Consider the following 21,652-nt stretch of genomic DNA (forward strand, 5'->3'; position numbering starts at 1 on the left):
TGTGCCAAAGCAATTTTCTGTTGCGATCGAATAGTTGCTAAAATCAATGAAATCACAAATGTTTTTCCGATGCCGCCAGGTGCATCCAAAAAATATAATCCACCAGTGTTATCAGAAACAACTTGCATGATTTTGTCATATATATCCTTTTGTTCAATTTCGTGATGTTGGATTGAACAAATATACGTAAATCGTCACAATCGAATTGTTGTTCACGCTGCAACTCTCGATCAAATAAATCATGCATTGGACGATTTGGTGAAATCAAAGCTAACTATCCCAATTCTTTATTGGCAATCGCAAGACAAATATCTTCAATTATTATCAAAGCTTAATTGTATATTTCCAATGTAATCAGCAAATCAGGATTCATTGCTCTACGACGCATACGAATTAAAATATCTTCAGTAATGTAATCTTTATATTTATTCCACAATTCAATTGGATTCGATGGCATGCATGTTGATATTATAATCGAAAATAGTATTCGTATTTGCTGTGGATGAGCTGAAATCAATGCATCATGAAGTGTTGCGTCCCAATGAGTGTCATCTTCTAACAAATGCAAGAGCTGATATGCTTCGCGATACGTCTGACAAAAATGACCGTGAACTGTTCTTAAATCCTGAAATGATTTTGGTACTCGAACGTTTACCAACAACATTCGCAAATAGAAACATTCAGCATTTTGGGATGTACCGTATACATCCTGCCCAAGGCATCTGCTTGGAAAATACCTGGATGACCATCAACTGGTGTTCCTTGTTTATGCCGTTGAGAAATGCTGCACATAACGAACACCCCTAATGACACGAAAATGAATTATAAAATAGACACTGATCAGCTGGCGCGCGTTTACCGCGACTTAGTTTTAAGACAACAACACTGTTCTAGTTAGAATTGCAGCTCAACACAACAAATGCAGTGGGATGACCAATATATATGTACATATGTACATTTGTATGTTAATGCAAATGATTATGTCTTTTTGTTCGTCATTCTATGTATTGTTGTTTTTGTAGATTTTTGTTTATACTTACGGTGTTTTAAATTGTTTATATTTTCATATTTATTTGACTTCTACGCTTTCTTTTTTCGTACATCTTGTTAGTCGGTAAAACATATTCAATTGTGTAAGTGGTATTATGTTTAGGGTTTGAAAATTGTTTACATGTTAACTAATTGTTGTTTTTGTCCACAGTTCCTGAGGATGGTCTCAGAATGAGATCGAAATATCGACCAAATAAAATTAAAATATAAAAATTCAAACTGTGTTTCAATTTTTTAAACTGCCTCGAGCTCATCAAAATTTAATAAATTATAACAATTAATGGCAAATTCGCCCCAAAATGTTTTTGCATTTCCAGATTTTATGCTTACGTCTTATACTGAACAAAAAATAAATAAATTTCCTCCAAAGATATAACATTAAAATTTTTATAATGTATTTTATGCTAATTTATTTTATTTTATTATATATTATTTTATTTCAACTTAGTTTATTAATATCTGAATGTAACTTGACTGAATCGAAAAATTTCACGTTAAATAAAAAAAAAAATTCTCGACCCACTCCGGGATTAGTGGGGATGATTGCAGAATTGATTGGAGTTTTTTATGAGAAAAAAAGGCGAAATTCGAAAAATCTCAAAAAACTGAAAAATTACAAAAAAAAACTTTAAAAATTTTTTTGAATTTTTTCCGCAAAGTACATTTAAAAGTAAAATTTAAAAAAAAAAGAGCCCAAACGGTCAATGTTTGAAAAGGTTATAGCATTTTGAAAACAAAAACGGTGTTTTTTTTAAATTCATAACTTTTTTTGAGTTGGATGAAAAAATTTGAAAAACTTCTGAAAAACGTCTTTCGTAAGCTAGAAAAAGAAGAAAAACTTTCAACCATTTCTAAAGGGGTCGGGTTCAAAATTGGTCGAAATGGGATGGAATACCCCATATGTATTTATATAACATTAAACTCGTTACAGCGCCAATTGCATACCTAACGGGTGGTGTGAAATGGGCTAAATTCCTTTAGCACATTTCTTCGTTTATAACTAAAAATTCGTGTTTTTTTAATTATGACGCTAATGAAGTAAATGGCGATATATGTATATGTAGTTTATATGGTTGATATAGGCCTACTGGGGAACCGAGCACCAAAACCAAACTTCGGTAGCGCGCCAACGGCGTACCTCCGGGATGGTGTGGAAAAAGCAAATTCTCAATTAAATTTCAAGTCATTTCACCATAATTCTATGTCGATTTCGTTTGATTTTATATATTTTTTATATTTTCATTTAAGGAGATCCATACCAAAACGGTATAATTACATTTGCAAAGTTTGTAGAAAATTTAAGAAAATGCAATTAAAAAGTATAACGTCTTAGGTCAAATTCAAAATTTTAATGAGAAATTTAAGTAAGTTAGACCAGTTTGCTATATTTCCACTCACTGCTCAACTATTAACGCATTATTGCACTACCCCCAACACTGGATGCATTGACTGAGTTGAAAAAAATACAAGTTGGTCGAATTTCGACCACAGGCGATACTAGTTTTAATTAATAACTATATTGACCTCGAGCCAAACTAAAAATTAACACAATTAAATTTTGTATACTCGCTTGATTGTTCCGGCCTTTTACAATCAAACATGAAATTAGTTTTTCATTAGAATTTATTTGCAAAAGCATATGTCTACATATTTCATCTGTTTTGATTCAGCTATCCCATTCCTTGGTTTTAGAATATGTTGAATTTAAACCATCCTTTGTCAAAAATTATTTTTACACTCAGTTGAGCAGAGCTCACAGAGTATATTAAGTTTGATTGGATAACGGTTGGTTGTACATATATAAAGGAATCGAGATAGATATAGACTTCCATATATCAAAATAATCAGGATCGAAAAAAAATTTGATTGAGCCATGTCCGTCCGTCCGTCCGTCCGTCCGTCCGTCCGTTAACACGATAACTTGAGTAAATTTTGAGGTATTTTGATGAAATTCGGTATATATGTTCCTGAGCACTCATCTCAGATCGCTATTTAAAATGAACGATATCGGACTATAACCACGCCCACTTTTTCGATATCGAAAATTTCGAAAAACCGAAAAATTGCGATAATTCATTACAAATTATGACGAAAAATAGAAAATTAGTAAAATTTTGGACAAGGGGCGTGGCACCGCCCACTTTTAAAAGAAGGTAATTTAAAATTTTTGCAAGCTGTAATTTGGCAGTCGTTGAAGATATCATGATGAAATTTGGCAGGAACGTTACTCCTATTACTATATGTACGCTTAATAAAAATTAGCAAAATCGGAGGAGGACCACGCCCACTTTTAAAAAAAAAAAATTTTTTAAGTAAAATTTTAACAAAAAATTTAATATCTTTACAGTATATAAGTAAATTATGTCAACATTCAACTGCAGTAATGATATAGTGCAGCAAAATACAAAAATAAAAGAAAATTTCAAAATGGGCGTGGCTCCGCCCTTTTTCATTTAATTTGTCTAGGATACTTTTAACGCCATAAGTTGAACAAAAATTAACCAATCCTTTTGAAATTTGGTAGGGGCATAGATTTTATGACGTTAACTCTTTTCTGTGAAAATGGGCGAAATCGGTTAATGCCACGCCCAGTTTTTATACACAGTCGTCCGTCTGTCCTTCCGCATGGCCGTTAACTCGATAACTTGAGCAAAAATCGACATATCTTTAATGAACTTAGTTCACGTGCTTACTTGAACTCACTTTATCTTGGTATGAAAAATGAACGAAATCCGCCTATGACCACGCCCACTTTTTCGATATCGAAAATTACGAAAAATGAAAAAAATTCCATAATTCTATACCAAATACGAAAAAGGGATGAAACATGGTATGGTAATTGGACTGTTTTATTGAAGCGAAATATAACTTTAGAAAAAACTTTATAAAATGGTTGTGACACCTACCATATTAAGTAGAAGAAAATGAAAAATTTCTGCAGGGCGAAATAAAAAACCCTTAAAATCTTGGGAGGTATTACATATATAAATAAATTAGCGGTATCCAACAGATGATGTTCTGGGTCACCCTGGTCCACATTTTGGTCGATATCTGGAAAACGCCTTCACATATACAACTACCACCACTCCCTTTTAAAATACACATTAACTCCTTTCGTTTGATACCCATATTGCACAAACGAATTCTAGAGTCACCCCTGGCCCACCTTTATGGCGATATCTCGAAACTGCGTCCACCTATGGAACTAAGGATTAAAAAAAATAAAAATAAATGTAAGGCGCGATAACCTCCGAAGAGATCTAAGGCCGAGCTTCTCTTCCAATTTGCGTCGTGCTCCTCTTGATTTTCCCTACAAATTGGCCGGAGGGGACCTACATGTTTTATGCCGACTCCGAACGGCATCTGCAAGGCAGATGAGTTTTCACTGAGAGCTTTTCATGGCAGAAATACACCCGGAGCGCTTGCCAAACACTGCCGAGGGGCGACCCCGCTTAGAAAAATTTTCTTCTAATTGAAAAACCTTATTTCTAAAATTTTGATGTTGCTTTGCCCGGGAGTTGAACCCAGGGCATACGGTGTGATAGGCGGAGCACGCTACCATCACACCACGGTGGCCGCCAACTAAGGATTACTCCCTTTTAAAATACTTATTAACACCTTTCTTTTGATACCCATATTGTACAAACAAATTCTAGAGTCACCCCTGGTCCACCTTTATGGCGATATTTCGAAAATGCGACCACCTATACAACAACCACCACTCCCTTTTAAAAACCTCATTAATACCTTTAATTTGATACCCATATCGTACAAACACATTCTAGAGTCACCCCTGGCCCACCTTTATGACGATATTTCGAAACGGCGTCCACCTATAGAACTAAGGCCCACTCCCTTTTAAAATACTCATTAACACCTTTCATTTGATACCCATATCGTACAAACATATTCTAAAGTCACCCCTGGTCTACCTTTATTGCGATATCTCGAAAAGGCGAACACCTATAGAACGAAGGCCCAATCCATTTTAAAAATACTCATTAACACGTTTCATTTGATGCCCATATCGTACTAACAAAGTCTAGAGTCACCCCTGGCCCACCTTTATGACGATATATCGAAACGGCGTCCACCTATGGAACTAAGGATTTCTCCCTTTTAAAATACTAATTAGCACCTTTCTTTTGATACCCATATTGTACAAACAAATTCTAGAGTCACCCCTCGTCCACCTTTATGACGATATTTCGAAAATGCGACCACCTATACAACAACCACCACTCCCTTTTAAAACCCTCAATAACTTTAATTTGATACCCATATCGTACAAACACATTCTAGAGTCACCCCTGGTCCACCTTTATGGCGATATTTCGAAACGGCGTCCACCAATAGAATTAAGGCCCACTCCCTTTTAAAATACTCATTAACACCTTTCGTTTGATGCCCATATTGTACAAACAAATTCTAGGGTCACCCATGGTCCACCTTTATGGCGATATCTCGAAACGGCGTCCACCTATGGGACTAAGGATTACTCCCTTTTAAAATACTTATTAAAACCTTTCTTTTGATACCCATATTGTACAAACAAATTATAGGGTCACCCCTGGTCCACCTTTATGGCGACATCTCGAAACGGCGTCCACCTATGGGACTAAGGATTACTCCCTTTTAAAATACTCATTAACACCTTTCATTTGATACCCATATCGTACAAACGCATTCTAGAGTCACCCCTGGTCCACCTTTATGGCGATATCTCGAAACGGCGCCCACCTATGGGACTAAGGATTACTCCCTTTTAAAATACTCATCAACACCTTTCATTTGATACCCATATCGTACAAACGCATTCTAGAGCCACCCCTGGTCCACCTTTATGGCGATATCTCGAAAAGGCGACCACCTATACAGCTACCACCACTCCCTTTTAAAACCCTCATTAATACCTTTAATTTGATACCCATATCGTACAAACACATTCTAGAGTCAACCCTGGTCCACCTTTATGGCGATATTTAGAAACGGCATCCACCTCTAGAACTAAGGCCCACTCCCTTTTAAAATACTCATTAACACCATTCGTTTGATGCCCATATTGTCCAAACAAATTCTAGGGTCACCCCTGTTCCACCTTTGTGGCGATATCTCGAAACGGCGTCCACCTATGGAACTAAGGATTACTCCCTTTTAAAATACTCATTAACACCTTTAATTTGATACCCATATCGTACAAACGCATTCTAGAGTCAACCCTGATCCACCTTTATGGCTATATCCCTAAATGGCATCCACCTATAGAACTATGGCCCACTCCCTCATAAAATACTCTTTAATGCCTTTCATTTGATACACATGTCATACAAACACATTCCAGGGTTTCCCTCGGTTCATTTTCCTACATGGTTATTTTCCCTTATGTTGTCACCATAGCTCTCAACTGAGTATGTAATGTTCGGTTACACCCGAACTTAACCTTCCTTACTTGTTTTCATTGCATTTCCATTTTTACTGGCAATTTTTTTTGTTTGGTTAAAAAACTAAACTTTTTCTTATTTGAAATATGAAGAAAATATCGGAGTTTGAAATATTCCACAAAAATGTTTAAAAAATTGCTTATACCGACGAACGGTTAAAATGTTAGCCTCAAATTTCTAACGGTATACTATAACTTTATACTCATATTGGACATAAGTATTTTAACCCTAGAAAGATAACGTTATTTTTACCCTAGAAAGGTAACGTACGTCTGAGAGACGTGTTCAAGTTTAAGGACCCTAAAGATATAAAACAATACTTATATATATTTTTTTTAATCATTTATTTGATATATATTCACTTGTTTTAAATGTCTTTGAAAGAAAAATTTTTTTTTTGTTATATATTGAAAATTAAGTTTGACTTGTCTTGGAATTGTCCTTACAAAAATCAGTATTTTTCGAAGGACCTCAGTGTATAGCAAAAAAATAAAAATTAAATAAATTTTTTTGTATTTCAATTGAATGAATTAACTGTTTTAAACTATACTTAAACAAATATTAGCTAAAATTACAATTTTAGGCATAAATTAAATATAAAATTTGTAAAGATAACGATACGTCTCTTGGATAAATTTTTAAAAAATAATCGTATATATTTCCGCAAACAAAAAATTACTACTGAAAAACACCCCCCAATGACAATCTGGTAATGAAAGCTGAGAAAACTGAGAATGAGAATGTTCTCTCTTTAAGATTGTGGGAGACTGAGATCAAAATTAAACCGACGTACGTCTCACAGACGTACGTTATTTCACTAGGGTTAAGGCTCACATTTAAAGTATTCCAAGTATCTTTTGGTTGAACCAACCTTGCCTAGAGTATAGAACTATTACCCCCATAATTATAATTGTTATTATTATTATTATTATTACTAATAATTTTTTTATTATAATATTTCTTGTTTTTTATTTAGTTTCAAGCAAATAAAATTGAGAGCATAACAGTTGAAGGACGTGTAGTAAATACAGGTGATAAAGTCAAAATAGAATATCACGGAAAAGTTAAGCTGAAAGCTTCCGCACACCCAAGACTAAATTTTGTTTCCAATATGACGTGGCGGTCTTTACAGGGTCACACTGAAGGCGTGTGGGCTTACAATAGGTTACAGGATTTCGAAAATCCGAACACCACAAGTATCATACATTTGTTGCTGGTACGTTCCTATTCCGGAGAAAATGTTTGGGATGGATCTCGTTGGCAAGCGAGTTTTACCATTCTTATACCTCGCTCTTCGATAAACACTAAAATACTATTAAAGTAATATTGATTTAAAATAATTTCCTTTTTTGATTATAACAAACATCTGAATCCCTTTTTATTTTAAGACATGAAGAACGATACAAAAATGGTACTGAGCACAACATAATAGTTGGTTTGCGGCTAACTCCAGACAGAGAAGCTATACTTCTGTTTTCGCTTATGCTACCGCACCAAAATTTGCTATCTTTTGATGGTTTTTTTAATATGAGTATAACGAGATTTAACTCGTGCTTCGGTCACCTAAAAATCACAGAGCAACTTCCCAAAACCTATTTGGTAAGTATTTAAACCAATTCAGAAATTATCTTCTGCTTTAAATGTAAGGGATACATACTAGTTATGTTGCGAATATATTGATAAACTAGCAGACCATGCAGACGTTGTTCTGCCTTAACTTTGGTATATCTTCATAACTTTTAGGAAGTTTTTACCTCTTCAGAACGGAGTTCGCCGGGCAATTCTTGGGATAGAAGTCCCCCCTTTTCGTGGATATCCTGTACCTGTTGGCGCTTCTCTTCTATGTACGGCTGTGTCCTCAGGTGCCGTATTTCTTCATAATGCTTGCGGAGATGACTTCCCTACCCTTGGGAGGTGGGGCTTCTTCAATCAAATTTCTGTTGGGATGCCCAGGTTTCTGGGTATTCAACAGAAACTGTTCCTTCAGCATTTCATTTCTCTCCCTTTTGGGGAGTGTGGTTGGTGCTCTGGGGACATAAGAAGACAGCGCGTAGCGATTCTGAAAGCAGTGTTTTGGCAGGCCTGTATTTTCTTCCAGTGAGTACCCTTTAGGTTTGACAACCATATCGGGGATGCTTAGCATGCAAGCGGTCGGCCAAGTGCTTTGTAAGTAGTAATGAACGTTTCTTTGTCTTCACCCCAAGTGTTGGCGGAAATAGATTTGAAAATTTTATTACGGCTCTGCATTTTAGGTGCAGTTGAGGTTGCATTCTCGTCAAAATGTAATTCCTGATCAAACGTCACACACAATATTTTTTGGTGTAAGACAGTCGGTAGCGTAATGCCATCATAGCGTATGGTCGACATTTGCCATGTCCATGTTGGAAATAAGGTCGCCAACGATTAGGTCATCGACAATATCAGTTTTCGCGAGGCGAAAAACCCGGAGAAATCAGGGAGTCAGTTTTTGTTTTATTACATAGCTCATTGATGGGTGGGCCAGGACCTGTAGCCCGCAGTCATCGGCGTAGGATACAATTGTGACTCCTTGTGGTTTCTAAACAAACTTTGTTTAGATTTTTGAGTTTAGAAGTTATGTTCTTGAACTGAACCGATGCCTTATGACCAGACAGATAAATTGCGGTCCAACTTTTGAGACTTGCAGTACCGAGCCGTGGTTGACTATAGCAAACTTTTTAACCTATTGCATAGATTTTATCGCAGGCTTGGCGACTAAATCAAAAAAAACCGTAACGGATATTTGTCAAAAAAGATCCGAAAAGGCTCGAAAAGGTTCGAAAAGGTTCGTAAAGGTTCGGTGTTAGCAACAGGCCAAATAATAAAATAGGATCTCTATCATAAACAGCAGTGGGCACCACTACATTTACACGGTTACCAAATTGAGAATGTGTTAGTAAACACGAACGCGTAGCGAGCACGAAAGCAAAATCAATTATTTATTTAGTTTGATTTCAATGCTTGAACGGTGAACATGTGTCACACGCACTCTTTGGTACTCTGTTTTAAACGTGCGTGCGACACTTCCTCACCGTACGACCATCGAAATCAAACTAAAAGAGCTGTCGTTGATTTTCACGAAGTAGCCATTGTGCTATCGCTTATCGTATACATATATGGTCGCTTACAAGCCAACCTAATAAAACCGCATTGCGTTTTTTTAGCGCACGCAAACAACCGGCGTTTTTTGCCCTAACCCAAATAAGCATGCGTTGCGACAATGTAAAGCATGTGTGCAAACGTCAAATCTAAATGTCACGCAGAACAAAAATTGGAAAACGAATTAGGTTTTCATGCAGCAAATTCAATTTGAGTTGCTCTCATACAAGTTGTATGTGCATGAGACATTTTTGACAGAAAATGACTTGCGTGCGTTTATATTAGGTTGGCTTGTTAGCAGGTGCTAAGCTCACGCCCACCCCGGATCATAAAGTTAAAGTTAAAGTTAAAGTGAATGTTAAAGTTAAAGCGAAAGTTAAAGTTAAAAATAAAGTTAAAGTTAAAATGAAAGTTAAAGTTAAAGTCAAAGTTAAAGTTAAATTTAAGGTTAAAGTTAAAGTTAAAGTTAAAATGAATGTTAAAGTCAAAGCGAAAGTTAAAGTTAAAAATAAAGTGAAAGTTAAAGTTAAAGTTAAAGTTAAGGTTAAAGTTCAAGTTAAAGTTAAAGTTAAAGTTAAAGTTAAAGTGAATGTTAAAGTTAAAATTAAAGTTAAAGTTAAAGTTAAAGTTAAAGTTAAAATAAAGTTAAAGTTAAAGTTAAAGTTAAATTTAAAGTTAAAGTTAAATTTAAAGTTAAAGTTAAAGTTAAAGCTAAAGTGAATGTTAAAGTTAAAGCGAGAGCTAAAGTTAAAAATAAAGTTAAAGTTAAAATGAAAGTTAAAGTTAAAGTCATAGTTAAAGTTAAAGTTTAGGTTAAAGTTAAAATTAAAGTTAAAGTTAAAGTTAAAGCTAAAGTGAATGTTAAAGTTAAAGCGAAAGCTAAAGTTAAAAATAAAGTTAATGTTAAAGTTAAAATGAAAGTTAAAGATAAAGTCATAGTTAAAGTTTAGTTTAAAGTTAAAATTAAAGTTAAAATTTAAGTTAAAGTTAAAGTTAAAATGAAAGTTAAAGTTAAAGTCATAGTTAAAGTTATAGTTAAAGTTAAACTTAAAGTTAAAGTTAAAGTTAAAGATAAAGCTAAAGTTACGGTTAAAGTTAAAGTTAAATTTAAAGTTAAAGTTACAGTTAAAGTTAAAGTTAAAGTTAAAGTTAAAGTTAAAGTTAAAGTGAATGTTAATGTTAAAGTTAAAGTTAAAGTTAAAGTTAAAGTTAAAGTTAAAGTTAAAGTTAAAGTTAAAGTTAAAGTAAAAGTTAAAGTTAAAGTTAAAGTTAAAGTTAAAGTTAAAGTGAATGTTGAAGTTGAAGTGAAAAATAAAATTAAAGTTAAAGTTAAAGTGAAAGTTAAAGTTAAAAATAAAGTTAAAGTTAAAGTGAAAGTTAAATATTAATTTCTCATTTATTTAATAAAAGTAAAAAACTTGTTTTCTTATCGGTCACCACGCTTAAAAAGGCTAACTTGAATTAATATCAAAGACAAAACTTGAATTAATATCAAAGAAAACAAAATGTTGCATAAATATTATAATTGCATAAGTTGATAATATGCAATAGCTTTACCGCGGCAGTCCCCGAGTGCCAGACGTCCTTTTTTGATAAGTCAAGCGGTACGAGTACTGTTCTGTGTTGGAGTTTTTGATTCAATCAGCAATTTATCTGCGTGTTGATGGCCTTTAGCGCGGTAGTAGTGCTATGTAGTTTTCGAAACCATGCTTATGATTGGAAATACGCAAAATTGCAGTGAAATAGGGAAGCAGAATGGCTTCAAGTGTCTTGGCTACTGGCGATAGGAGAGATATTAGGTGATGAGATTCGCCTATGTTGGCTGGTTTTCCAGGCATTAGTAGCTGTACCACCCAGGCCATTTTCCATATTTCGTTGATGACGAAGGTCTCAAAGACAGGTTGCTAAGTTTTTCAGGCATCGGGATGGCTATGCAGTCTGGCCCTACTGCTTTAGGTTGTTTAGCATGAGCGATGGCATCTTCTACCTCTTTTGTGGTGATGGTAATAGGGAACGCGCTGTGTTTATGCTTTTGTGTTCGATTTTTGGCCCATTACGTATTGTCTGCAGAAAGAAGTAACGCAATTTTTCGCATCCGACAGCACTTTATCGTCAAAGGCAGCCAGTTCTAATTTGTTGCATCCTTCCCACAAACTGTCATACTCCAGGTAGATCCTTGCAGCGGGACTACGCCATATTCTACTGATCTCTGAAGGTACCGAGCCCAATCCGGGGCCATTACCTGATCCAAAGAAATGCTTTTGCTACATGTGCCGGAAAATAGGACAGAATTAGGACGGTCACACTATTTCCAGTGTGTCACGTGTTAGGTATGGTTACATTTCACAGCTCGCGCCCAAGGCGCCACCAGCTCATGCGTTCCTACGCATAACAATAATTTCCGTAGCAATGCCGAACAACAGCCCCTGCCCCCGCCTTCATCCCCTATTTCCGGCACTAGCACACGAGTATTCAGGAAAAAAGACACTTAGTCCTTACCACCTTGTGCACCGTTTATCACCACAGAGTATATATGTTTGCAACATCTGCCCAATGCATTTCTTGCTTGGACGATGCCGCTTTCCTAGATGTTCTGGTCTCAGCGAGGGCAACCCCCCGACGGATTTCCTCACGCCATGTTGCCATCCCGCAAACCCAACTACACCTGGAACTCCGATGCTTACCTAAGGACGTGCAGTTCCAGGACAACAACAGAACTACCCTTCCTCAATCCAGGCGGAGTCACCCTTAACTTACCCCAGAGTGACGACGTACCCGTTGCACTTCCGATTACTACAGTTAAGCTAGAATAGGTTAACTGGGAAGTCGCGAAGATGTCGATTTTATGAAGCGGCACAACATTCGCATTGCTTCGATCCAAGAGACTAAAATCACCGCAAGATCTTGTCTGGGTACAACGTCCACAGAAAAGATCGTGAGAGTGAAAAAAATCGAGGCAGACTCGCATACATCACCACTCAGTGCAATATAATCTATTTTATCCCGACATCAGCCGTAGGGACAATGCCTTGGAACGTCAAGGCATATCTATCCGGTCAGGCGATGCAAATTTAGAAGCTTTCAACATCTTCAACCCTCCTGTCACCTTCTGCTCCAGTCAATACTGCCCTGACATCAGCGCAGTACTCACTGGTGAAAATCGCATTATTCAAGGCGATTTCAAAAGCCCACCACGATCTGTGGCATTTTGATCCACAGGCAGATAGCAGGGGTGAGATGCTGGTGGACCAAATAGAAGAAACGGCGTTCTGCACGATAAACGGGGACGCACGCACACGTATGGTAGAAATCTTTCATAGCACTCAAGACATTTCCATCCGCTTTGGCCGCAACTTTGGCGAGAGAACGTGACAATATAAGACAGCACGACACTGGCAACCCCCAAATAAGGGACATAAATCAACGCATCAGACAGCTTGGGGATATACACAAGCGGGTGAAATGAGATGAGCACTTAAAGAATCGTAACCTTTCTGCCGGTGTAGGCAAGCTATGGTCTACCGTAAAGTTCCTATCTAACCCGACTAAGCATAACGACATATATATCCATCTCTCTATCTTCATCTAACTCAATCTCTTTCTTAGTTTCTTTCCTTTCCTCTCCTTTACTTCCCTTTCTTGTCTTACCTATTTCGTTTTAGAAAAATTTAATGAAAATCATTGCAATTATTTTTATAAATATACGCGATAATTTAAACTTTATTTGCGAAAATTAGCGATCACTTGTAATCAATTCGTTCGATTTCAGTTAATACACTATGAGTAGTATGAGCACAGCTTACACAAACAACGTACAAACTTTAATAATAAAATTCGTGATTTCGTTCCTTCTGAAAGATATATGTACATATTTAAGGCTGCCATGAAATACCATATATAATGTAAACCCCTGCTTTACCATCAGCAGAAAAAAATATTAAAGATTTAAATATCCTTAGTGCACAAACCTTAGCTTATTCATTCAAGCAAACCCTAAAATAGAACTTTTTTAAATTTTAACGAAATGTTTAAAATTTTTAACAAAAGAGTATTTTTCAAGAGATCTATGTATGCATTCTTAACCATTTATATTGCATTAACTTAGCAACACCCATAAACATGTACCTACATACATATACATATATGTCAAGGTGATATGAAGTGAAAATACATCAATACATACATATACATAAGTGTACTCCCGAAGTTAAAGTTCGAATTAATAGCTGTGTTAACAAACATTTTATGATTTTTTAATGCAAAAGTGTCATTTTTAGACTTCTTCAGGCAATTTTTATAATTTTTCTCTCCGTAAGAGCCATCCTCGTAGGTAGGTAGGTAGGTATAATCAGGCCCGTCGAGGGGTGGGGGGAGTGGGGGGACCGGGGTTTCTCAGGGGGCCCGCGATTTAGAGGTACTAAGACATTTTTTAATTCAGGAGAGTCTTTACTTGTTCCATGTGCACATTTTAAGCCGAATTTCAAAAGCAACGAATATTGATAATGATTTTTTCAAACAAAAATATATATTTACATAATTCGGAAATCGTAAGGTTTTCGTGGTGACACTGATGAAGGTTCATCTTCAAAAACTCTTCGAATAATACCACCAACTCTGTATGAAAGTCCAGATTATTTAAACGATTTCGATATAGGTACCGTGAATAATGAGTTTTTGTGATCTGAAGAAGTCAACGAAATAATTCGTCGAGATCATCAAAAGTGTCCTGTTATTTTTCCACGTTATTGTCATGACGAGGCATTTCCTACCTCGTTGTAAAACAGAATCTTGTCAAACGGAAAGAAAGTGGAGCGTGACTGGTTGGTTTGGAGTACCAGTAGCAATGCTTTTTATTGCCTACCATGACGTCTGTAAACACCAATACTAATGACCTGGCGGATATTCGAAATTCCAGGTATGGAAGAAGCTATATGATAAACTGCCATCACACGAAAATACTCAAGATCACATTAAATGTTATATTCAATAGCGATCTTTACAAAATCTAATTCAAAAGGAGGCTACAATTGATACACTTATCAATGAACAGCTAATCACTGAAACTCAAAAGTGGAAAGATATTTTATATAGAATTGTGGACCCTATTTTATTTTTGGGTGAAAGAGGCCTAGTTTTCAAAGGCGAAAGTATATATCTTGGTGAACGAAACAATGGACATTTTTTGGGCATCTAAGATCTCATAAGCCATTATGATCCGATACTTAGAGATCATTTGGAGAAAGTTAGGATTTCACAACGGCAGCACAAACGTTTACAAGTTCACTATCTTTCCCCAGACATTCAAAACGAGTTTATAGAAATTTGTGCAAAGCACGTGAGGGAAACTATATTAGATCAAGGCAAGAAAGCCAAGTATTTTGCTATAATCGTTGATGCTATGCCTGATGCTAGTCACGTTGACTACGTTCATTTTGCGCTAACTCTATATCAATTCGAAAGCAACAAATTTTACAATTCAAGAACAGTTTTTGGCTTTCGTGAATTGTAACCAGAAAACTGGTCAGAAGATCGCTGTTCCAATTTGCCATACACTAGGTAAACATGAAATCCCATTAAAAGATTGTCGTGCACAAGGGTACGATAACGGCGTCAATATGAAAGGAGCTTACAACGGAGCACTACGTCACATTCTCGACAATTTCGTGAATTGTAACCAGAAAACTGGTCAGAAAATCGCTGTTCCAATTTGCCATACACTAGGTAAACATGAAATCCCATTAAAAGATTGTCGTGCACAAGGGTACGATAACGGCGTCAATATGAAAGGAGCATACAACGGAGCACTACATCACATTTTCGACAAAAACTCGAATGATGATTAGTCGTCTTGTGCAACCCCCAGTCTCAATTTATGTGGTGCTGATGCTGAAGAATGTTGTACGGCTGCAATTACTTTCTTCGGAGTTGTGCAAAAATGTTTTACTATTTTCAGCAGCACTCCACAACGATGGGACATCCTCAAAAAAAAAATGTACCGAGCTCTCTTCACAGTCTTTCAGCCAAAAGCCAAATTTGACTGCGCAAGCATACGGCGATGTTACCGGCATTCTCAAGTACCTCAACAAGTTCGAATGTATCTTGCTGTCCTCAATTTGGTTCAAAATACTGACTACCATTAATGAAAGAAACGTGGTCCTCCTAGCTAGAGACGCCACCATAGATGTTGAGGTCCCACATCTAGATGCCTTATTAGCTGATTTGAAGTTGATCAGGAAACAATTTTAAACGAATGCAAAACAGTTGCTATTCAATTGAACATCTCGCCAAAGCTTCCGGACGTTCGAAAGAGAAAACCCAAAATACGTTCTGAAGATAATTTAAATGATATGATTACGGATGATTCAGAGTCTGATTTTAAAAACAATACATTCCTGGTGATATTTCATTCGGTAATCACTGGCATTACTGAACGATTTGCAGCTATGAGAAATTTTAGCGAGACTTTTTCCTTTTGTGGCAATTTGAAGGCAGGGATGAAACTACGCAGCAAAATTTGTCGAAAAATACAAGTTGGATATTTCTCAAAGCTTAGAATGCGAAATAATTCACTTGAAACACATTTACGAAGCAATTGATAAAGGTCTGTCACCATTGGAATTGCTAAATGCCATCTATGTTCAAAATCTGTTTACAATTTTTCGCAACATTGGTGTTGCTTTACATAATTTTTGCACTATACCTGTCACTGTAGCTAGTGCAGAACGTTCCTTCAGCGTCCTTTCAAGAATCAAAATCTTTCATAGATCGTGTTCATCTCAAGAGCGAGTTTCAGGATTTGCCACGCTTTGTGTTGAATCCATTTTGGCAAGACAGTTAAATTTTGATATGATTATAAAAAAATTTGTAGCGAAAAAGCAAGAAAAGCCACTCTTTGGTATCCGAACTTTCTATATTGAATAATTAAAATTTATAATCATCATTAAATTTATCAGAAATCTATTTAAATGTTACCAAATAACTAGAAAAGATTATTTGAAACAATATGTGGATGTTAAAAGAGGATCTTATTTCTACGTTACAATAAAATGGTATAAATAGTAAATATTCTGTGTTAATTTTATTGTCAGCTCTTAGTCCAAAAATCATTTAGTTGATGTGGCAAACAATTTTTTTGATGTAATCCATCAATAATGATTCATGAATAAGACGTCATTAATTCAATTTAATCAAATGTATTAGTGGATTTTTTATAGGGGACCCGTAAATTGTTTAGTCCCGGGCCCGGATTTTCTCTCTATGGCCTTGGTATAATGGCTGCGATCATGGTCACCCAATTAGCTAATGAAAAGCCGTTTTGATGCCATAAAACTCGCCTGAACTTACTGAGTACTACATGGATATGCTTCGAAACCCAGCCTGAGTTGTTTATAAAATCAAGAATGTTTGCCATCCCTATTTCCGCTAATATTCCTAGATATTCCAAAAAAGGTCTCCCGAATGACCTTAAACGGGATCTAGCCAGAGCCGGGCATTTACCCAATGTTCGACAGTCTCTTTTTCATCTATGTCCTGGCTGGCGAAAATCCTTGGGCCGAATCCTCCCAGAGGGTGCCGGATGGTAATAGCACAACAGTTTCCCCTTCCAGGGGAGTGCTAGCTAAGTTTGGGAATCATTTCCATTTGTGCCCCAGCTCCTTAATAGCTCAGGCATATGGAAATGGTTATTAAACGTGGCCTCACCCCGCCACGCAGTGGACCGCATTGCTCCCCTTTCCCTTTTTGCAGGCTGCCGAACGGTCTCATCTTAGTAGGCAGCCGACGAACCAGTTATTATGAATAGAGAAAAAAACCAAGCCTCGGATCCCTGCACGGGTAAAGATGCCGCCCTTGGACTAAGCGTTAAAAAAGTAACCAATCCGTCGGGAACCGCACAGACGGAGCCGACCAGGCCTCCACAGCCTCAAAATACTTCTCGGCCACCTGTGCAAGCTATTGGAAGGACTAAACCCCTTGAGGGCAAGTCCAATTCCGCGGCAGCCGGCAAAGCTGGCCCAGAGAGGGAAAGCAGCGTACGACTGAGCAAGCTCAGGAGGCCCGTCCCACGTCCGCACCGGGCACCTCTCGCCAGCAGAGTGGAAATAGCACTAAGTCCTGCACGGACAAAAGTACTGCCTCTACCGCTACAAAGCTATCTAGCAAGCCGGCTGAACCCCTTGTGGGTTCCAAGGCAAATAAGCGAATCCCGATTTCGGTCCGCAACCAGCGGAACATCCGCAACGCCGCAAAATCGTTGAGATATTTGGCAACTCCCCAGCGAAAAATTGACGGCAGAGCAAAAAAGTTTTCTGGCCTGGGCCAGGAAGATTATTGCTGCCAAGAAGAGCAGCAATAACAACCCCATCCCCCAAGGTACTTCGACTACCTCAAACAATATTCTGAGCCAAAGATGCAGGTCTATGGGAAATGCCTCGAGCATTCCCAAAAGGCACAAGCCTTCGGCCACTACCCCCCTGCCTTGACCAAAACCTTCAGCGAGGCAGCTAAGGCCAACTTTACGCTGGCGGTTTCGAACCGCGGTCACCCGGATGGGAACATGACCCCGGATAACTGGAAGGATGTCCTTAACGGCCTTCTTAAGATCTTTAAGGACATCATGACCAAGTATCCGGGGCCGGCTCCCACTATTCGTGATGCCGGCTGGTACCAGGGTAGGGTCAAGCTAGTTCCCTGCGCCGATGAGCGCTCGGGCAAGCTCTACAAACTTGTCATAGCTTCGCTAGGACAGCTGTGGCCTGGGGCCAGCTTGGATGTGGTCGGTTTGGAAGAAATTCCGAACAGACCGAGAGCTTGGGCCTGGGTCCCAGACGGCATAACGGATCCTGGCGAGCTTTTAGAAACCATCGCGGGATCAAATAAGGGGCTACCTTCGAGTGATTGGAGGATAGTCCGTGTCGGCGAGACAAGGGCGAAGCACCGTTATGTTGGTTTCATCATAAACGAGGCTTCACTCCCTTGGCTTGACGAATGTGGTGGAGTTTTAAGCTACGGCTTCCACTTCATCACGTTGAAGATTCGAAGGGATGGTACTAAAGAAAAAGCACCGGACGAAGGTGAGCCTGTACTTCAGGGCGAGGCGTTAGACGGAAACACTCCGAGTGGATCTGCTGCCCCTGGCCCTGATGAAGGAACCGCCTCCGCGCCGGAAGATCTGGTGGGTGGGGATACCGCCGCGAGCGAATCCGTAATCGCCACAACGAATCTCGGGGACCCATGCAACATCTTGAGTGGACATGGGGCCAATATCGAACTGGCACGCAGCACTCCGGATGCCGAGAGCGATACACTCTCGGTATCTGAGTTTGCGGGCCAGTTCTTTACTGGCATGGATGAGCAACTTCTCCTGGAATCCGACCCGTCGGATGCCGAATTCGACGACACTATCGTAGAGGAAGCATACGACGTTGCGGATCAGCAGAGGATGGACGTCGATGCTGAAGCCGACCTTTAACGGGCACAGGTACTGCAAATAAAACTGCACCACTCTAAGGCAGCCTCGGCTGCCCTAATCTTACGCCTCAGTACAACATACGAGGACTTCGTTATAGTCCAGGAGCCTTGGGTCGTTAGCAGCAAGGTCTTTGGGCTCTTTTCTAAGGACTACCAGCTGGTGACACCGCCCGTGACAGGTAGAATCAGATTTTGTATTCTAATAAAAGAAAACACTAGTATTTATTCTGCTATCTCTTTTTAGCGACGAGGACTTTACCTGCATTAGCCTCGAGCTACAGGACCTAACGCTCTGGCTGATGTCCACCTATCTGGCGCACGATTGCCCAAATTTTGTGCAGGACCGGCTATGCAAAGGGGTACGGGAAGCCCACAGTAAAGGGTTCCCGATAATAATCGGAGGCGATGCCAATGCACATCACACCGCTTGGGGCTCTACCGATATTAACACTAGGGTTGAGTCTCTTTTTGATTATATTATTAACAAAATTTTAAGTATATGGAACTCTGGAGACAAACCAACTTTTATCACTTCAAATAGAAAGGAGGTTCTAGATATTACACTAGTTTCAGGGCCATTCGCTGACCTTGTCAAAAATTGGAGAGTTTCCAACGAAAAATCCTACTCCGATCATATGTATATCACTTTTACTCTGCTTTTCCGTACGCCGCCTAGGGTGGCTTACAGGAATAGGAGACGTACGGACTGGAACTTTTATAAAAAAGTCCTATCTTCTACTCTCCTAAGAAACGCTTCTCACGGTAGGTCGAGCCTACCAGTAAGAACTGATGAAGCGCCTCCTTTAGACACAACATTTTCTTCTCTCGGTGAGCTAGACTCATCGTCAAAAATAGAAGAAGCAGTAGATCTTATCACCAAATCTTGTAACGCTGCCTTCACAGAAGCCTGATCGGAGATTAAGGTAAGGGGCAAAAAAAAACCCTATTGGTGGAACCAAGAAATCTCCGAGCAGACGAAAAACAGCAGAAAACTGTTTAACCAGGCTAAGCGCACTGGAATCTGGTTACGTTATAAGGACGCCTTAAAATATTTCAGGAAATCAATCCAAAAGGCAAAAGGGACTCCTGGAAGAACTTCACCAATGACATCGAAGAAGTCTCAGACGCCAATCGCCTACAAGAGGCCCTCTCAAAAAACCCCATACCTCCCAGCTGCACTCGCACAGCGAACGGAGAATGGACCACTTCGAGTACGGAAATTCTAGGTACCCTTGTCAGCACTCACTTTCCAGGCTGCACTTCTCAACCATACCTCTTAAACACGCAATCTAACCCAGGGCCGTTTCGACCCCTGGACCACATAGTTAGCGAAAAAGGAGTTATATGGGCAATCAAGTTCTTTAAACCCTTCCAATTTCCGGGAATGGATGGAATATTTCCCACTGAATTACAAGCTGCAAGCGACCTTATAAGCCCGCTACTAGCTAAAATCTACAAGGCTTGCCTCAAGCTGAACTATATCCCCACGGAATTGGCCAAGGCAAAGGTAGTCTTCATACCCAAAGGAGGCAGGATATCGTGCAACAGTCCAAAGGACTTCAGACCAATTAGTCTGACCTCCTTCCTCCTAAAAGTTCCAAAACAATTGCTGGATGCCTATATTAGATGATCGGAAAATCTAGCATTAATCTCCAACAACCAACACGCCTACTCTAACGGCAAATCCGTAGAGACAGCTCTACATACTATCATTACTAAGATAGAGAAGGGACTTGCCTATAAAGAATTCACGCTGGGTATCTTTCTCGACATAGAAGGAGCCTTCAACAACGTTCTCCCAGCAGCGGTCACAAAATCTCTACGTTCACTAGGAGTAGAAGAGCCTCTTGTGGAATTCGTCGAGCTCCTTCTAAACAAGAGAAGCATTATTTCTGAGCTGGGCACCTCCTCGTTAATAAGGTATGCCAACAGAGGAACCCCCAAGGGAGTGTTTTTTCTCCTCTACTATGTAACCAGGCGGTGAACGCTCTGTTATCTATACTACAGCCCACCGGATGCCAAGTCATTGCATATGCCGATGACATAGCCTTGACAGTTACCGGCAAACACCTTCCGGTGCTTGGCGAACTCTTGCAATATGCTCTTAATATAACAAATACTTGGTCTAGGGAATTCGGACTCAGCATCAGCAGTGAAAAACTGAGATGGTGCTTTTTACCCGCAAACGCATTATACCGGAATTTACCCACCCGTCCCTAAATGGGAGGGAAATCAAACTCTCTACCGAGGTTAAAGATCTCCGAGTTATTCTAGGCAGGAAGTTAGGCTGGAAGCGAAATGTGGAGGAGCGATCCCGAAAAGCCACAATGGCTATCTACGCTTGCAAGTCGACAATAGGAAAAAGGTGGGGTTGCCAGCCCTGCATCGTCCATTGGATCTACACGGCAGTGGTGAGACCAATACTCTTCTACGCCGTCACCGTATGGTGGACGGTACTCGATATCGAATCTAACAAGAGCAAAGTAATGAGAATGCAGAGGATGGCGGCAATGCTTACTAGCGGTGTCCTTCCCTACACTCCCACCAAAGCTCTTGAAACCATATTATTCCTTCTC

The 21,652-nt window shown here is 38.8% G+C and overlaps 1 protein-coding gene across 1 annotated transcript in view; it reads left to right on the top strand.

Moving 5' to 3' along the window:
- Apoltp (Apolipoprotein lipid transfer particle) overlaps positions 1–21,652 on the top strand; it is a 2,338,027-nt gene that overhangs the window by 491,031 nt on the left and 1,825,344 nt on the right. Inside the window, exons 9-10 of the mRNA XM_067766285.1 lie at positions 7,468–7,811; positions 7,880–8,090. Of these exons, the coding sequence (XP_067622386.1) occupies positions 7,468–7,811; positions 7,880–8,090 (555 nt within the window). The remainder of the gene's footprint in view (positions 1–7,467; positions 7,812–7,879; positions 8,091–21,652) is intronic.

This window comes from Eurosta solidaginis, chromosome 2 (assembly GCF_040869045.1).
Source record: "Eurosta solidaginis isolate ZX-2024a chromosome 2, ASM4086904v1, whole genome shotgun sequence".
NCBI lineage: Eukaryota > Metazoa > Arthropoda > Insecta > Diptera > Tephritidae > Eurosta > Eurosta solidaginis.